General features: G+C 42.7%; 1 protein-coding gene across 7 annotated transcripts in view; it reads right to left on the bottom strand.

Moving 5' to 3' along the window:
• The window catches only part of PLAGL1 (PLAG1 like zinc finger 1), a 48,408-nt gene that overhangs the window by 12,219 nt on the left and 16,422 nt on the right, over positions 1–19,767 (bottom strand). For 3 of the 7 annotated variants that reach the window (XM_083829376.1, XM_083829377.1, XM_083829378.1), the window contains 3 exons: positions 17,022–17,064; positions 1,962–2,117; positions 768–880 (listed from right to left, as the gene is read on the bottom strand). In XM_083829376.1, coding sequence (XP_083685502.1) covers positions 768–880; positions 1,962–2,117; positions 17,022–17,040 — 288 coding nt within the window. In that variant the 5' untranslated portion in view covers positions 17,041–17,064. Of the gene's footprint in view, positions 1–767; positions 881–1,961; positions 2,118–6,061; positions 12,976–13,342; positions 13,699–13,756; positions 14,052–14,072; positions 16,974–17,021; positions 17,065–19,767 lie in introns of those variants that run through there. The other 4 variants (XM_083829381.1, XM_083829379.1, XM_083829380.1 and 1 more) reach the window with 4 other exon arrangements.

Raw genomic sequence — 19,767 nt, forward strand, 5'->3', positions numbered from 1 at the left:
CTTCACTCAGAGGGTGGTGAGGCCCTGGCACAGGCTGCCCAGAGCAGCTGTGGATGCCCCATCCCTGGAGGTGCTCAAGGCCAGGCTGGATGGGGCTTTGAGCAACCTGGTCTGGTGGGAGGTGTCCCTGCCCATGGCCAGGGGTTTGCAACCGGGTGGGCTTTTAGGTCCCTTCCAATCCAAACCGTTCTGTGATTCCACAATTCTATGATTCCATGAATATACAGCAAGGGATGGTAACAGCCCTAAATAACCAACTGAATAAATAAATTGAATTAGTACACTGTCTGTCAAAGTTTATATACAATCACATCATTAAGAAATGTTTCCCCATCCTTGCACTGCTCCTTCCTACTAAGCAAGTGTCCTAGAGCATATTTCTGCCACTATCGCTAACTCAGTGCACACACTTAACTCTCCCAGTGGAATGGTGTTAAGTACAGATCCTCTCGTTCTGTTATGGAAGACTACTATCCTTGGAATCTTTCAGGAGCCATATTCCATGAAAACTTAATCAAGAGCAGTTAGACCAATAGGCAAATCACACTGGAAGTGGTAAAACTAGAAAGCAGGAAAGCAAACTCAGCGTATAGGAACATATCGTTACTTCAGGCTATGCTGTACAATCTAGTAATATGATTTAACTTCATACGTGGAGATCAGAAGTACAATTAATTAAATAGATTAGAAGGCAAGCTGCCCAGTTAAAATAAATATGAAATGTCAAAGACATATATGTACTTCATGTTAAGTCATAGGGTTTTTACCTGAAGGACTAGCCTACTCTCATCATAACGGGTCAGTTTTGTAGACAGTTGACCAACATAAGGACCAAACTGTGTTCTCTTCTGTATTACTTTCTTTGCAAATACTCCAAGGACTGTGAATGAAAAATAAATAAATAAATACATAAATAAATAAGACCAGTCTAATATTAATACAGGCATAATGAGCTATTTCTTGTGTAATTACAGTTATGAAAATGGAGACACCCAATAGTGCTGAACACATTAGTTTTTCTTCTAGACTAATAAACCAGGTAAATCATTCAAAGGCTAAGAGTCTGAAAAGGATCCGAGTCTTTACAGAGGCTTTTTAAAAATGGGACTTACATTGAATACAATTTGCAAAAGTGCATAAAACTCATGACAAGACATTAACATACAATACTCAAATGTGCTGATACTCTTCAATGTACAGGCTGGTGTTATCACAGTGCTGTGCTTGTTGGTATAATTGACAAGGTTGTCGTTTCCCAATATGAGAGAAGAGGATCTATAAAAACTCGGAATTATCCATTTTACCCGGTCTAATTTAATACCAATGGATCAACACAACAGGCTTCTTGCCATTCTCTTTCTGAAATGTCATCTACACAGAACTAATTTTACACAGGTATCTGTGTAAGATTTGCACACTGAGCATGTAGTTCCCCTGCTCAAATGTGGACATTCGAGCTGTCCTGCCATCTAAAGGAAACAACTGTCTCTCTACAATGTGAACTGAAGATGCTGTAAAAGGTACATTAACACCTTGTGTTCTTTTGAGTCTGCAGGGGGTGGGTGGTGGATGAGGGATGTTATTTACCATTTTGTTTCTGGCCTTTTATTGAATACTCTTTCCTGTTTTGCATGCTTGGGAAAAGAAGAGACAGGTAATAGTGTATGGCTGTTACCATTAGATACAAATTCAACATTCATTAGAAGCCTATCTCCTCAAGAGAACCAACTGATTGCTCACAGTTCAATGTCACACCAGCTCTGGCTAATGTCCTGACATCAGTCTATGCATTGAGGTTACTAGAAATCAGTCATAGAAAACAGTACCTGAGTCTGAGCTTTGGTTACGCTCAGCTTCGTACAGCTAATACCCAATTAAGTTACTCATAAAAACAAGCCAGTGTTAGTACAGCCAGTGGCCTCCTCTTTCTCAAATGTGGGGAAAAGAGCAACAATACTTACTCTGCTGATTTCCAGCTCGCAGCTCCAACACTCGCAAAGTAAGGTAATGAGGTAGGGTAAGACGGGCTCGGCTAGGAATAACCCTGTCTTTAGCCTTGATGAGGGGTCCATGGAGTTTGCATTCTCCTAGAAGGCTCTTACCGCAATCCTCACACCCTAAAAATCCAGAAAAGAGAACCTGTTATTTAAAATGCTGTGCTACTCTCCAATTTTGTCCCTTCTAATTTTCTCACCTGAGAACACAGCTTAGATTATCTTTTTTTTTTCCTTTACCCCACTATTCTACATTAAGTCGTGAAAAGATCTGCAAACCAAAGCTGAAATAGGAAGGTTTGAAAATAAGACCTCCAGTTTGTGCATTCACTCCTGTGCGCATTGGTAGGTCCTGACTCCAAAGATTTATACAAAGCTCATTCTGAGGTGTTGCAAACAGTCCCTTTGGAGACTAGGATGGCAGGAAAACTGGAGCTCGCAGTATGCACACCTTTAAATCAAGGTATATATATTTATATATAAATGAGAAAGGCAACATTACTAGTAATAACCAAAGAAACTTGCAGAGATCCAAGCATCCCAGGAAAGATCACTGTGACTTTGTGAGCTTACACAGAGCCTTTTTAGTTGGAGATGAGACCCTTGGTGTAACACAGAAATGGGTGTGATAGGAGTTACAGCTGCAACTCAGTCAACCGCCACGCAAGGCAGCCTTCTTAGAGTGTGCAGCCTATGGAAAACACAACGGGCACACCACATTTCCCAGTGATCCTTTCTTAGTAATCACATTTGCAGAACACAGAAACCATCCAGAGAAGTCCCTAATGAGAAATACATGTCTGCAACTACTGACTTTCTCCCAGCACGGTACGGTATTTTTGGTTCAGTGTAGCTCAGACTGGCTGCCAGGGAAACTCGAATTGAGCAGGGACACAACCCACCCATGATACTCTTCAACAGAAGTAATCCAGGCAATGGAGTTACACGGGGCGATGGGAAAAACACTGCACGAAACCTTTTTATAGACAGTAGAAACCAAACCAGTGAGCCAACAATGCTTTATGATTGAGCTAAGAGGAAAAGATGATGTTGGTCATCCGTGACCACCTTGCTTTGTTTTACTTCTGACAACTCTAGTGAGCAAGTCTATTCAAGTAAGTGTCAGTAAGCAATGGAAGGGGGAAGCCAAGACAGCCAAGAGAGTTCAAGGGAGCCACAGGAAGCTGTAGCAAAGACTGGGCCAGGAGAAATGAGGCTTCACTACAGGTGGGAGCTAGTAGCCAAAGAGGTTCAGAGAAGCATAAGGGCTCAGAAGACACCGTCTGGAGAGACAATGGAGATGGTCTTTGAGAAACGATGGTAGTGACACAGAAGCAATATTCAGTGTGGCTCCAAATAGTTTCCATTTGAAAACACAAGTAGGCAGTAGACTAAATTACACACCTCAAGAGTCTGGTCCAAAATCTCCCCAAATAAGTCTGAAGTGTTCCTACTGAGTTCTCTGGTGTCTTCACTAGCTGTAAATGAGGAGGTAGACCTACGTGTTTGTCAGTCTGCAGACATGGCAGGAGTCCATATTTTTCAATACTTTGGGGACCATGTAATAGTTTTCTTTTGTCATGGCTCCCAGGTGGCACACCTGCACTACGAATAGCTGAAATCCATGACTTTTTTTTTCTTTTTGCTAGTATTACAGATAAAGAACATGCCATACTACTGTCATCACTGTGGCATCACCACAAGCCACATTTTCAGCCATCACTGAAAATGCACAAAAAAAACCCCACCCTAAATACAGCTGCAGGATAGATTTTTCTTGTTACACAGCATTTTATGTACCTGAAGGTCCTTTACAGCTAGGCTGCAAGAAAAAAAAATATTTTCATGGTGATTTAACATAATAGGCTTTTAAATAAATTACAAACAATCTATGTCTTCTGAGGGCAACCAAGTTATTAGGGGTCCTCTACCAGCTTCCTGGGCTTACCTAGAATAATAGCGACTTTGTTTCATGTTGCACAGCTCCTGCTTGGAGAGTTGTTGTATGCAAATAGCCGAAAAACATTACCAAAAGCAAAAGGGAGACAAAGAGCCGCTGTTAGAGGGAGGATGTATCTAATCATAAAGTACACGACCTTATCACTCCCTGCCATGCCTCTGTGATTCATCGCCTGAATGCCCAGCTCCTGAGCAAACCTTGCAGCCCTCCCGGGGCAGTGCCACGGTGGAGGCCCCGGGGCAGGCAGCGGGTAGGCGAGGAGCAGAAAGCAGGGGAGAAGGACACAACAGGCCTCCCTTGAACCTGCCTCCAAATCCGTCACTGGTATCCTGTCGGTTAAACCCTGCTGCCATGCAAGCAGGTGGTTTGGTTTGAAGTGGCCTGACTGGGAAGGCTCATGATCAAATACTCCCAGAGACAGCGGTGGCAACCACAAAACGAGCTTGGCGAAGGCCCCGCTGACGGGTGGTGACATCCCTGCTCTTGACTGAGGCACTCGCCACCACCTGCAGGTGCCGTCACAAGCACAGAGCTGACCTCCCAACCAGCCTCCGTCCACGCCGGGGGAGGATTTGGTTTCAAAACAACGGAAATCTAACACTCTCACATGGAACTTTAAAACACACACGTGGAAGATGCTCCCTGAAACTGAAAATAAGACTAGCACAAAGACATAGTTGCCAGAAAGGTGCCTAGCCAAAACCTGGGACACCGGGGTGCTGGCCTGGAGGACATGACAAAACAGCAGACTCCATAGCTGGAAGCAGATCTGAGTTAGGACACTGCTATAAGTTAATTAGCCTTCCCACCCACTTCAGCCTGGAGCAGCTTGGTACGTCTGGGTTCACGTGCTTGTTAAGCACCTTGCTGGGGGTGACTCTGGGCTGGTGTCTCCGTGCAGCACCTCGAAACACCCAGACCTGCCCAATGCTTGCTTTAGGACCGCCTGTGTTTTGTGATGTGGAATATGAAGATTACCAGCTAATTTAGCAGTTTAACGGGCATTCTGGAATTACATGCACTGCACAGTACTTCTCACCCCGCACTGGCATGCTGGTAGCCTGACTCTGAATGTATTGCACACTGAAAATTGCTGGGCACAAGCACAGGATTGGGCCACTGCAAATACAGTAACTGCTGAGAGTACCCACTGCCTTAAAAAATTCCCCTGAGGAGTGGGGGTCTTTGAGATTCCTTCCCCCAAAACTAACAGTGCAAAACTATCAAGTTCATATTCTTCCTTGGAGGTAGTCAAAGACCAGCTCAGTCAGGATCCCTTGCATTTCAATGCTAAATTACAAGGCAAGAAATGTATACATTACTATAGGTACACTGTGGCACCAGTTTGCAACACACACAGATTTTATGCCCTGTTTTCACTTGGCTGCTTAGGTAAAACTTTTTTTTTTTTTTTTCACACCCTCTAAGGTGTTCTGAACTATGAAGCATCCTGTTATGGGAGCAACACACACCTGGCAGCATTAGCACTAGGTTTGAAATGCAGTCTGATAGAAATTCTTCACTCTTGGTGAAGAATGTTTTCTGCTTTTTGTTGGGAACATTAGTATATTGCTTGGTGGTTTTACAGTTTCCCTGCTCCCTTAACTTATATTTACACAAACAAGATTGATGGATTCCATGTCATGTTTACAGAAATACTTGATAATGCACAAGCCTGCAAGGGATTAATAGAACTGCCTCCGTTCCTCTGCTTTGCTGCTACTTAAATGAGTAGGCAACAAAAATAATAGAAACAAATTCACAGGAACTACAAGCTCCAAAAAACAGATCATGCCATTTACTGTATCTTCAGAGCAGCAGTGCTATGTTGTCCCCTACAGGGTACTTGTTGGTTCTTTCTCTGTGCCTGTAAAGATTCTTACAAAGATCCAAATAATGCCCTTTTTATCTACCTGCAGATGAAACCGCACAAGCTAGCAGATCCCGTACCTGGTAAGATTTTCATTCTGCTGCATGCCATGGGGCCAGCTTCTGCCTGGCTGCTAGCAGGCATCGCCAGCGGCCACGGTGCCCACAGAACGGGCTCCCACCCACCGGCTGACCGCAATGGGCTGACTGTGACACCAGCGCCGTGCCCGTGGCTCACCTGCGCCTTTCCCACCGTGGTGGTGCTTCCCCCTGCTCCAGGTGGAGGTGACAGCTCTCCTCTGCCAGCGCTGCAGACCACAGCCCGGCCTGCTTCCCTCTTCCCACGGATGACTACAGGGCCGTCTGCCCTGCTCGGGGCCGAGCTCCTGCGGGTAGCAGCAGCCAGCTGGGCTCGAGCACGGTTAACAAACCCGTGTTTCCAAAACGGTGGCACGGTCCCCGTGCAGTGCCACCCCCACAGGCACAAGCCCGGCCTCAAGGGAGAGCTCATTAGCGTGGGCAAGGCGCCACGGGCCGCGGTTACACAAAGTCCGGTTGCAGAGATAACGGAGCTATACATAGCTATACTAGGAACAGCAATCTCTGCCGGGAGAGCCCGAACATACCACCAGCTCCTTGGCCAATCAGCCGTAGAGCAAAACTTTTTTAAAATGGCTTGCTAACAACCAGATCCTTATCAGGCAGCCTTCCTGCATCTTCTCCAACCTCTGCTGTCAAGTGACATTGTGGTACCTGAATCCTTCAGCGGCTCAGAAGGCGTCTGCAGCACTACGCGGGTGCGCTGTGAGCAGGGAGGCAAACCATTCCTCTTACAACGCCCATTTCTTCCAAAGATGCGCGGCGAGAAGTGACTGTCTGGCCCAGCAGCGCTCCAGATTTGCTGTGCTGTTTTGCAGCATTAAAGCTAGCTCCCGTGCACGGAGGGAACAAAGATCAGTGTACACAGCACTCCAAATCCAAGTCTAATTACAATCATAGGATTTGCATAGCAAACAACAGTAATTTACCCCAAAGTAAAACTGTACTGCTCCATTACCCTCGTGCAGCTTTCATGTAGAGGAACGCCACACAAATACCTTATTGAAATTTCCTAACATTTATTGCATTTGCAGTATGTAAGTCTTGATTCCTCTTACATTAAAAGTATGTGAGGTTTCCCTGCTCTGTGGTTTGTTTTGAAGCACCCATTGCTGGACAAGCTTGAAAACCTTGTTCCAGAATATTATTTATTTGGCAAAAATTCAAAGTACTCAATTAGCAAACAGTTAATCCCAAGTTATTTTCCCATTATTGTGGACCACTGCCACACATTTCCTCTGTAAAAAAAACTTTATGAAAGAAGCCTTACATGTTCTAAGTTTGATGTACAAAGTGCATTTACAAAGGAGCTGAAGCTCTTAACTGATAAATAATTCATCCAGTTTATGTTATAGTAAAGTAGATCTCCGGTTACAATTACCAGAACTATATAAGAATTTTATTAAAAACTTTACCTTCCGATATTTTGTCATGCTACATTTTCTACTGACTTCCAGTCTTTAGTTGTAATAACTGATCCCTAGTCCAGCATGAAAATAGGTGAACTTTTCTTCAATTTCTCTTTTTTGTATCCCTTCTACCTCATAAAAGAAAACCTTGCATTAGCAGACAGATGCAACTGATCAGCTATGCAAAAGAAAAAAAAAAAGGAAGGATCAGGAAACCACAGCTGGGGCTGACTTTGCAATCATAACCGCTCACCTGAGCAAAGACTGCAAACTTCAACATTCATACACATGTGAATTTGTATTATTTGGGAAACTCAGTGGAGGAGCAGTCCTGATCTCGTGCAGGGATGAGCAGCACTGTGAGCACGAGCGCCTATGCCTTTCTTAGTGCCCCCACTCCCCAGGGAAGGGAACGGTGGTGGGTGGCTTGCAAACATCCCAGCAATCGTTCTTAACATTAAGCACATTTATAGTAACATGACCTCATTCTACTAAAATGTAGAACTTAAAAACCGAGTTACTATATTTGGAGATGGAAATAAAACAGAAACGTGCCTTACTGCCGCCCCACGCTTCTGGTCAGACTGGTAAGCCGCGCCTGCTCCCCGGCACCAGGACCGGCCCTGCAGGTGAGCCCAGGCCCTAGGCACCGATACGTGTCGAAGTGACGTGCTCCCTCCCATCGCCCCTGTCAGGGCCCTGCGCCCCCACCTGTGAACGAAGACGACTCGTATGGAGCGTACACCCTCCGTGTGCTCCAACACCGGTAATCGGCCCAGGCACCCGCTCCTGCCTTACCCAGGTATGACCCTGTCCCACACGGCTGTTGTGATGAAAGGATGGCTTGAGAAAGGACCCGGAGGGGCTGAGCACATCTCTGACTGTGAGGAAAGCTTCCAGTGCAAAGTACACATGCATTTTCCTGACAGACATGAGTCCAAGCACGTAAACTTTTCAGAACTCCAAAACTATTTGTTATACAAACACATAAATGATAACAGTGACCGTGATTCATTCCGAGTTCCTAAGAGGGAGTAACCGTGATGACAGTCGAGAACATCTGGGAGCAGTAAGGATTTCGTCTGGTGACGATGCAGTACTACCACAGGCACGGTCAGGAAGAATTCACCCAGCCTCCCATAAAAAGCCCTCCTCCCACTGACCCCTACGAGGCTTTCTACTGTCGTCCTTCCATCGAGCAAGCCTTAGGAGCAAAATAATTAAAGAAGATTCAAGGAGCACAGCTGGGCTGCGAAATTCAAAAAGGGACTGCACACAGCAGCTTCGGCAAGGTCTCATGGTGGCTGTGCAGCAGCAGGATACCTGTGCTCTGCTGTACATTACAAACTTCACATGGAGGGGAAATAGAAAGGTTACCTTCATGGTTTGAATGCCTGAAAGGGCAGTGCCTTACAGGACTTTTCTGTAAACTTAGAGAAAAGAAAAAATAAACAGCAGGGAAAGCATGCTGGAGTGTTTATCAAGTTTAACTTCACTCTGCAGTCTGAACAACAAGTTTATCAAAGTTCTTGTTAGCTTCACTCATCTAAAAATGACTTCAGATCAAAGCATTGGTTGATTGAAAGCTAAGTTAAAAAAAAAAAACAACTTTTTTTCTGGTTAGTCTCAGGACTAAAATGTATGTGTCACATTTCTGGTACACCACACTGGTTTGGTTGCTATCAGAATCCATATATTTAATGTACAGTTCAAATGAAGTCACTTCCTGTAGTTTACATGTAATAGCTTCTAATCAGCATGAACAAAGAGACTTCTCTCGTTGCTGAAAGCTGAATACATTTCAAACAATCAAATTGAAAAATGCAGTTCGATTTTTGAGGTTTTTTTTTTTTCCCTTCTCTCCTCCCTCCACTGGCTTGGCATAAAGTCATATAAAATTAGATCAAGAAACAGGGAAGGAGGTTAACAGCAAATTCACAGAAACAACTGCCATTTTTTTTTTTTTTACAAGAAACAGCCTCAGCCAGTGCGGCGTGCTCCCACAGAACGCCAAGCAAAGGCTCCCTGCTGCAGTCCACCCGTCTCCCCCATATCAGCCAGCGGCAGCTGGTGCTGGTGCAGGCAGCGGCCCCTGGCTGCGCCACCTCCCCGCTTTAGGTCTTTGCCAGCACCATCCAAACCGCGCTGCTTCAGTACTGCAGACAGCAGAAATAAAATCCCACCATCCATAGGAACGCAGGCAACCATCAAGAGAGCCGCGGCCAAACTGCTCGTAAGCACCCTGTGGCTCCTGGGGCACGTTTTGGACCCCCTGCTCTACGCCCCTCGCAGCAGAGGTTTTACCACCCACAGCAGAAGTGGCTTTAATTGGTCTCAAGGACTTTTCTTTGGGGGAGATTTTTGGCAGGCTGGTTGATTTATTTTAGTGTGAGATCATTTAGCAGATAATGCTAATGCTACTGTTGTAATTTAACAGAGACACCAGAAATTTCCTTTTTTTTGTTGTTGTTGTTCTAACAAACAACAACAAAAAAGCATGCATGTCTTCTTGTGTGTATGTATACACATACACACAATATAAATACACACGCACACAACCACACACACTGTATCAAGAGTGTGAATGTGGCCAACAACTTTATTCACGGCTGGTCAACAACACGGTTTCAGTTCTGATAAATGAAGTGTAGAGATTCTAATGACTAATGCCTCATATTAATCTGTTGAAGTATTTCCAACACTTGCAACACTCCCTTAAAAGGGAACCTTAGATTGGGTCTCTCTCTCCTTTATGTGGAAACACATTGCCGTGAAACTTTCCATTGAGCTTGGTTGTTACTGGCCACCAAGTTCAGATGTTGCCCGGAGGAGAATGGCAGATGGCTTGGTCACAAAACCTGTCTCTCCCTAGGAGTAAGAATGAAGCAGGTAGACATACTCTGGAGAAGGAAATACGTGCTTGCTGTAGGACACAATGAAGAAGAGTGGCATGACAGAGAAGCTCTACTCGTCCTGCAGCTGGAGCACCTGGAGTCTTTAGGGGCAGTTTTAACTAAATGAAGCAAGGCACAGCTAGTGGGAATAAAATCACAGTGGGACCATGGGACCCAGTTCTGCAGGCAGAAGTCCTTACGCTCAGCTCTTCTGATGTGTGAGTAGCCACATTAGGAATAAAGGAAGTTGATGTGGAGAAGTGAATACATGGACACTTGGGATGAGTTGTGGCATTGAGACCTTGGAGGGCCAAACCTGAAGAACACTCACTATCTGCACTACATTTAAGAGAAACTGAGTGTGGATAAAACTGGGGAACCAGTTAGTTTTCTCATTCCAAACCTCCTTTGGCATTCTAGTTCATCCAAAAGAACAAAAACTTTAATTCTGCTTTGAGCTCATGAATCCCGAAGAGTATTTAGAATACTGAAATACAGGTACCTTCTTTTAAAAGTTTTGTTTTCATAAATGAAGGGTCACTAATTGCTTAGCAGAACAGCTTTAACCCTTCCTCTGCATAACTTGAATAACAGAGGACACAGCAAACAATTTCTGTTATGGCATGAAGTGCCTTAATTTTCTGATTTCCAGAATGCAGAGGATGCTTCAATCCCCGTTTTCCTGGGAATAAAGTCAGTAGGAGACCCTTAACCCTAGCTTTTATGGTCCCATTAAATTATTTTCCTCTTTTAAGGCATGATGTGATTTCTTTAAAAAGTATAGACATTGGGAAGCTCTGCTTCTGAACAAACACAAAACCATTTCTGTGAAGAGAACATTCACACATACAACTGTCGTATCTGTTTCCGTTTACTTGTTATCTTTTCCTGAGATCTAACACACACTTCTTTTTTCTACCCTGAAGATTTTCAATAAGAACCAAAGGATAATTATCTAGTGTCTTGAGTGATACTGTACTAAAGAAATTACATCCATCTGAGCTTCTTTAATAGACTGATTAGGAAAAGATTAAAAAATAGCATCAATAGACTGGGCAGCAGTATAATATGTTTTCCTTATGATAATTCTTCTCTTCAGGCATAAGGACAACCTTGAATCTATTTCTCTGAAATATAGAATTACATAGCACACAATTAGAGTATTATTGGAGAATTACATTTAAAAGTTGCAAAAATTTGTGAGTTTAGAAATGATTACAGATTTTGTTCTGCAGATGAAGCACTCTAAATTCAGATTACAATGTATCTCCATAAAGCCCTACTTATCCTCCTGTTGACAGTCATCTTGGTTTGTGATTAAATAAAACCCAAGCACTCTATCTACAGTTGTTTCTGATTAATTTCTATTTTCTTTAAACTACTTCCAAAAATCAAAAAATAAAAACAATAGTGTCTATTACTAGAATCTAAGAAGCAACCTTGCAAAGCAAAATTGCAAACAATTCATTTTTGTATTTTGCTAACTCAAAGAACAAGATCAACAGGTGTTAAAGACATTATCTTTGGGGAAATGCACCATTCCTCAGATATGTATTCATATAACCCTAACATTTAATATCCATATGTACTTGGAGCTGTATATGGTCACATACTCCACGATGTATTTAAGTATACCTTATTCTATTGGTTGGGCATAAATTACTTTATACGCCTTGTACTTCAACATCGCCAATAGATCACAGAAATATTAATATTTCACAAATCCCTGAAGTTAGAAGAGGTGAAGATAAAATTATCTTGCCAAAACATCCTCATGCAGTTTCCTTCACACATCTGGCTAAACACTTTCCAGTCAATTATGTTAGGCATAAGTGATTCTTCCCTGCTTTATCACCCAATTAACCAAACACAAATGCTAACTTCAGTGTCATATGCGAATGTACTTTCTTTCCCTTATACTCACGAAAAAAAGCTGTGATCAACTGAGCTTTCCAAGACTGTGACTCTTTTTTATTTACACCATTACAACTACTCAGAATCCAAAACCTTCACTGACCAATATTTTTATAACATATCTAGATTATGTTATTCAACCAACCAACAAATGCATCTCTTTTCTAATTTAAATTTTAGCTTTAAATTAGTTTTAGCTCTAAATTTTAGTGCCTTCCAATGCCTACCATCTATAAATACACTTACATGTGGTCCCCCCCCCAAAAAAAAGAAACATTTGTATAACAATAATTGCCATTAGGCAGCTCACAGGTATAAATATCAGGCTGCTTGACATCAATGTTTTTACATCTTTTTCAAAATCGTAAATGAATTTGTTTTTTTGCTTTTTCCTCTGAAAATCTTGGAAATTTAAAAGCAGAACCCACATGCAAAAATGCTGATGGTTTACAGTTAAACTACATGTTTTCCTTTTCAGGATCACCAAGGATTCTAAAGAAAGCATGTTTGTATATGCAGCCTTGATGCTTCCAAGGAAAACAGATAAGTTATCTGCTGCAGAGAAGAGCAAAATGAGACAGAACTAGTAAGATTACTAGCTTAAAGTCACTTAAGGGAAAAATGCCAGACTGAGGAACACAAGCTACTGCAATAATACACGAAAATTTCCAAGCACTCCCACTGAAATTATGGGATTACCCAAAAGTTTTCATAGAACAGCACACACTGAGATGCTTTGAATCAGGTTTACAACACAAAAACAGCAATTCTTGCTGCCCTCCAAGAACAAGGCAGCGTGATAGCTAGTACTCCACCCGGAGCTTACCCACAAACGACGAGATGACATTACTTAACTTTATTCCTGCCGTCAGAACTTGCCCACACCTGAATGTTGTAGCTACATGAGCTGAGAAACTTTCTTCTTCAGTCACTGCAGAAACTAATATAGAAACTCTGGTGATCTGTTCTCCTGTTTTCAGTAGAAAATTTACATATGAATTACACACCAAATTCCTTTGGTCTGATAAACTGTTCCGGACTTGCATGAAGAAAAAACTGCTTCTTCATTACCATCCTCCTGTTGCTATTCTTTGTTGTCTTTATGAAAAACCCATATCCCTAAAATCAGCAAACATAAAGGTAAATCCAGCTCTTGAATTTGAGTCGACGCACAGAAACAGAGGTTTGGAAATATGCACTTACATTTCAAGGGATTTTAGGTTCCCAGATTTTCTGCCAGACAGGGCCACTGGTTACTCAGCTGCTGTGTGCATAAGTGTTAACACAGTGATTTGTACTGGTCAAGAAATCATCTGATGCAATTCAGTTGATTCTCGGAGACATAAAGCTCTGTATGTAATAGCCTACATAAAAGACTGATGTTAAGGACCCGACTGCAAGACTCAAATGCCAAGTAATTTCCTATTACTTTTCATATTCATTAATCACTGTTAATTAAAGAATAAGTGAACATAACACAAAGGCTAAAAACAGCACAAGAGTCACTAAGGTGTTTCCCATGACACAACACAATGCAAACACTGTTTTTGCACTCAAGAATACAAATGCAAACATTTCATAATCATACTACGCGGAGGAATTCAAAACAGCCCTTACCTTAGTTTAAATTGCACTTTTAGTAGAAAGTCACACTATTCTAGTAGAAGGTGGCAGGAAACATGCCATCTTCCTTCAGCAGAGTTTTCCAAATGCCCCTGCGTTCAACTAAGTCTAGCTCTGCTCTGTTTTGTTTTCACAAGAGGACCCATTCAGCACCATGTGCTCCTTTTCAGCTGTCAATAAACAGAGGCAGTGAATTCCCCAGAGCTTCACAAAGCTAGTTAGGCATAGCCATTCATTTCTCCAGGAAAACAGGGCATTGATTTCAGCAAATTCCCAGGGAGCAGCGACAACAAAGGGATCAAAGACCCACCTCCTTTCCTGCATGGCTCTCAGAGAAGCAGCGACAGGTTTCCTGAAGACAGGGCTGGAGCCCCAGCGACCACCGCATGCTCCATTCACACTCATCGCCTTCCTACACTCCCGGGACGGCCCCAGCGCCAACCGTGACAAACCCCTACATTCAGGCGGCATAATGTACTGCACGCTAGTTCATCCAAGGATAAAAAGAAAAACAAGCTCCAAGGGAAGTCCGCTACTTCCCTGACTGGTCGAGCCTCAATAGCTGCCAGACATTTTATAAACTCCCCTCTCCTTTCTGCCCCTAGCTTCTCCATCTGAAACGGAGAAACTTTCCCTATCTCCAATTTGTCGTGATGAAACTTCATTGGGATGCTGGCTTTTCTGGATTATTTCCACGGGCTTGTAAGAGGTAGCTACTGGAATTTCAGGCCTGGCCACAGCAGCCCTTGCATTGTGTAGCTATGACATTTTCTATGTGTAATTTGCCCCCACCTGCAGCATTTTTTTTCTCTAGGAATCTAAGGGGGGGGGGGGGGGGGTTGTTCTGGTTTTGTATTAGATTTTGTATTTTGATAGATTTTGTATTTGTATTATACATGTAGTCCTCATTAATGTGATCTGGAACAAGATTTCGAGTCCTAGAATTTGACCTTGTACTGAACCAAGCATTAGTGACAGACTGTGGTTAAGCTTAGGGACTGGGTGCTAAGGCTACATGTCTACTGCTACCAGCAGAGACTGCTTTCTGGTGCTGAGACCACCTGGCACATGGTCCACATGTCTAAACACCCCTCTCTGCCTTCTCTTTCCCCCATAAACAGATTAGTTACATCCAAATTCCTTACACGGAACAGAGCCTGGCAGACGTTATCCCCAAAATACACCTTGGTGTTGCATCTTACCATAATTACTAAGCTCATGGCCTGCCTCTGTGCTATCTATTTATATAAAAGCAGGCATAAAGATCTAGAGTCAATTCGCATCTGTACATATCTCCTACGTTACTCCTCAGCATTCTCCTGTGTACTGACATCTTTCCAAGGCACTACCTGGCTGTCACAAACCCCACATGCGTATGTCTTTCCACCCGCTGGAAGCTGGAAAGTCCCCTGAGCACTGCTACTGCCTGGATGCTATTCACACACCTCTGAGTGAGACAAGCGTCCGTCCTACTAGCATGGCCGAGTGTCACAGGACCCGGCACAGCACAAGCGGTATGACAGTGAGGAGACCAGGGGCAGGCTACAATAAATTGGTAGGGACAACTGATCATTGCACGCAAGATAGGTGAGGACATAAAGTAACACAGAAGTGCAGAGTAATAGAAAGACCTAAGTTGGAAGAGATCTCTGGAGATCAACTAGTCCTCCCTCCTAGTGAAGGCAAGGGACTTAGATTAGAACCACCCAGGGCCCTGCCAAGCCACATCGTGAATATTTCCAGCATGGGAAATTCAGCTATTTCTCTGGGCAGTCTATTCTAATATTTAGTTAACACCATGGTAAAGATTTTTTTTCTTATATCCAGAGGCAATGTATATATACCCCGAAGCAACTTGTGGCTGTTGCCTCGTCCCACCACGGTGCATTCTCATGGAGAGAGTGCTTCCACCTTCTTCTCCATAACCATTGTTTTTATACTGGAGACATGATCAGTTCCCCCAAGCCTTCACTTCTCCAGGCTGAGCAAAACCAACTCCTTCAGCCTCTCCTCACATGCTAGGTTCCTCAAACCACTGATCATTAGGGAAAGCATTAGAGCAGTGCTGACACTGAGCTGATGATGAAAAAAAAAAAGAAATTGCTAGAGCATAAATTAGCTGAAATGGATGAACTAGCTTATATGACCAAGCAGAGTTGAGGAATTTTAAGCATATCTGACCAGGACTACTGCACAAGTCACCCTACCCTCTCTCCTGTCTTTAACATTACACTCCTGCTGTTTGCCTGTTGTATATAACACAGTCAGGCATATTACTTTCCTTATCTATCTTTTTTCGAGCTCTCTCTGTATCTAATAGAACCTAAGTACAATCCAGAATTGCCAGTTGGCAAACAAAGGCTGAAAAATTCACTTTCTCAAATAACTTGATCTTGAACTACATACATCGCCTCCACAAACAGGTGCTATCTGCCAGTCAGCCGCTGATGCTTTTATGTTTATTAATTGATTACAATTGATTGCAGTTATTGACAAAAAATATATATTTTTTCCTTGTTCCTTCTTAGGAAGGATTGAAGACTGATAAAATGGGTTCCCCAAATTACCCTCTCTTATACTGTACAGCACGCAGTTGGGCAACCCTTGGAGGCAATGATTAAAAAATGGCAGCTGAGCACTGGAGAGACTCCAAAAGAAAGTATTTAGATAGAGCAATAAGCATAGAAAACATGCTTAATGCTGCAGATAGGCTGGAGTGAGAGTGCAAGTATCAAGGAGACACAAGAAGTAGATTTTGCAGTAGTTATGACAGCAAAGTGTAAGAATATGCCACTTGCATATTCTTTACTGTATGAAAAGAAGGATGGGTAATAGCGATGAGGAGTGAGATTTGGATGTGACATGGATAATGATGCCCTGGAAACACAAGAGTTAAATTCACAAAGTGATTAAAACCTCCCAAGCATATCACTTGGTAGTAATCCCAGATGGTATTTGTGCCAATGATAGATAAAACATTTTAAATAGAATTGTGATTTTTAAAGCCTCAATGAATCAGTCTGTTCTTATACAGGGGACAGATTTTTACAATTTTACTCATATTAAGTCATGCCTTACTCCAAGAATAATCCCATTGATTATGATGGTAATACTGTTCCACAGATGTCTCAGAACAAACGCATATGTAAAAGCAGACTTCATACTTAAGATAAAAGACATCAACCATGAGCACATCTGGGAATTTGATATAAACATATGGTACAAAAAAATCACTGCGGGATGAGAGAAATGTACTTACATAGCAGGTCTGTGGACATGTTTACAGATCAGGCAAAGGAAACCTATATAAAATAAACGAAAAAGAAAGATCAGTTTTCTGAACTAGTGCCATTCATATTTAAATCTCATGCTAGTTATCATATCCATAGTTTTTTGGTTCTTTAGGAAATGTGGCAAACATATCTAGGGAAATCTAGCAAGGAATAATTTAAATTTGAGGAGGAAAAGGGTAAATCCATCTATTATTAACTCCAGAACAAATGAGTCCACTTCATTTCACAATGTGAATTGACAACATTAAAGTAATGCATAGTAATTAAGTCAGAGCAATTCACTACATCCCACTTCCTCATTGATATTTATTATAAAAGCAGAATTTTCAGTTGCTGCATATTTTACCCCACTGCATGCCATTTTATGTTTAAGCCTGCTATTTCTGGTATTCATCTTAAGAGTCCTCACAGCAGCAAAGTCAAAGGGAGTATTAACTACACATAGGATAAGGCATTTTGTTTGCACTCTTGAAAGACTTCTGTAGACTTCCAGCTTCCTGCTGAACTCTGTTCATCTTGTTCCCTCCTCATTCATCTACTGTTTTTTTGCCTGAAATTTTACTATAAGCACAGACTTTACTGTAAGTGCAGAGTCTGCTTTTCTGTAGCTGTCTGCAGTCTCTAACACTGTGGGATCTCAGTGCATGGATAAGGCTGCTTGGAGCAACAGAAATAATAAAGCAAGTAATAATAATAATAGTTTTACAAGTAACACTAAAAATTTCATCAGCATATGCCATTTTGCCTTGCCCTGCACAAGCCTTGAAAATTTCAGGCAGGGACTGAAGGTGTATGTACGTGATTTAGGGTGAAAACTTGACGCTGGTGAAGACAATGGTATTTTGTTGCTGACTGGAATTGGCCAGAGATTGATGAGAATACGCCAAGAAAGAAGCCATGACTTTGCCAGGTTGCCCACCAGCAGGGTGAGGAAGCTGCGATCCAGCTATCTGCTGCCATTTAGGAGCACACTGTGGTTACGTTTTCAAGCCTGAGAAGATAAAGATGACAGTTCTGGTGATCCACTGTAAGCACGTAAGTTGCCACCTCAGCTGGAGGACATCGTGTTTGCCCCTGGATACACGAGCAGCCACGCTGAGCTTCCCTCGCCCTCCCCAATGATGTACGTACGGATCATCAATACTGAGCAACATGATTAGTATGCTGATGACATTATCAAATTAACAATTGGTAAACATACATATCCTCATCTGTAAGTGTTCACAGACCCCATCCCAAACCATCACACACGTAAAGCTAGTAAATCAGACTTGCTGTTTTACCATGTCTCTCACCACAACATAACCCACCATGGATTTAAATTGTCAATCCTCGCATAAAGGGCAATACATAAAGAAAATACATTTTATAGACGCTCCACACTGGAATTTGGAAGAGTTCTGACTTTGAAAAATGAACAGCTGCCTAGTCTTCGCTTCCCACATGCTTAAACATGTCTTTCAAGCCTATGCTGCCTTCACCAAATAGATGACAAGTACATACTTTGCATTTTAAAGGGGTGGGTGTGAAGGGTAGTTGATGGGCATACTGTAGTCTTTATTCTTGAAAATTCAGATTTTCAACACAAAACCAAAAAGATTCCTCCCACCTTTGGGCAGCATACATTCCCTAACATCAAGGGGATAAAGCCGACAGGGAGCAGATCATCAGAGGACTTCAGCAGGGAAGACATTACAAGGAAAGACACTTCAGTTGCTCACACACAAGCATCCAGTGCCCTTTGAGATGTGCTAGGGTACCTGAAGCACCCACATGAGGCTGACAGAGATAATACTGGTTACATGGGAAAATGGGTCCCTCCTGGGCCAGGAGCTAGAAGCCAGGCAGGATTACCCAGGGCAGCTCAGACAGCACTCACTGGAAGCTTATGTTTAAGCAAATGAATCAAATCTTACAGTATTGCTGTTTCTCTTTTTACGAGATGCCAGGTTGAGAACAGCCAGGCTGCTAGTGCATCATTTCTGAGATCAAGCAGACCGAGGACAAGGCATGAAACAGAAGTGCCTGCACATCAACTTCTCTTCTGTAACCTCTGTCTTCTGCCAAAACAGCTGTCTCCACTGAACACAGAGCTCAGTACAAACTTGCTTTTGTCTCAGACTAGGACTGTGTGCAGACACGAGAAAGAAGCAGTAAAGGGGCCTGGATTCTCAAAGGACATGTGTAAGTCCTCCTTTCCAGATGAAAACAGTCATGCTGAGAGCAGGGTTTCTATTCCTGATTTCCACCAACCAGACAATACTTTAATTCTCAAAACAAAACAAAACAATTAAAAAACCCTACTCTTGCAGTTGGATTCCACTCTGGCTGAGAGTGAGGCCCTTGTCTGTGGTATTACTTTCCATGAATTTAGGTCTTGCAGAAGGAACAGTGGACTTTAATGGCATCCATGTGTGACCGTACACATGCCAACCTTTCTCATCCCCAAACACAGCAGACTACATGTTATTGCTGTCAAAGCCGTGCCATAAACTAATAAAGAATTCATTCCCCCACTGAATCACGAGGCAAAATGTTTTAATTTTGCTGGCATTCCTTTTGCAGGGCAATCACCTAGTAAACCATCACAAGACAAGAAGCTATGACCTTTCATGCAGTGTGAGTCAGTAGTTTACCTTCATCCTCCCACATCTGGTCTGCCAGAAGTCCCTTCTCAGGTAAAAGTCCACCCTCAATCCATCCTCTCCCTGC

This window comes from Anser anser (assembly GCF_964211835.1).
Source record: "Anser anser genome assembly, chromosome: 3".
In the NCBI taxonomy this organism is placed as follows: Eukaryota; Metazoa; Chordata; class Aves; order Anseriformes; family Anatidae; genus Anser; species Anser anser.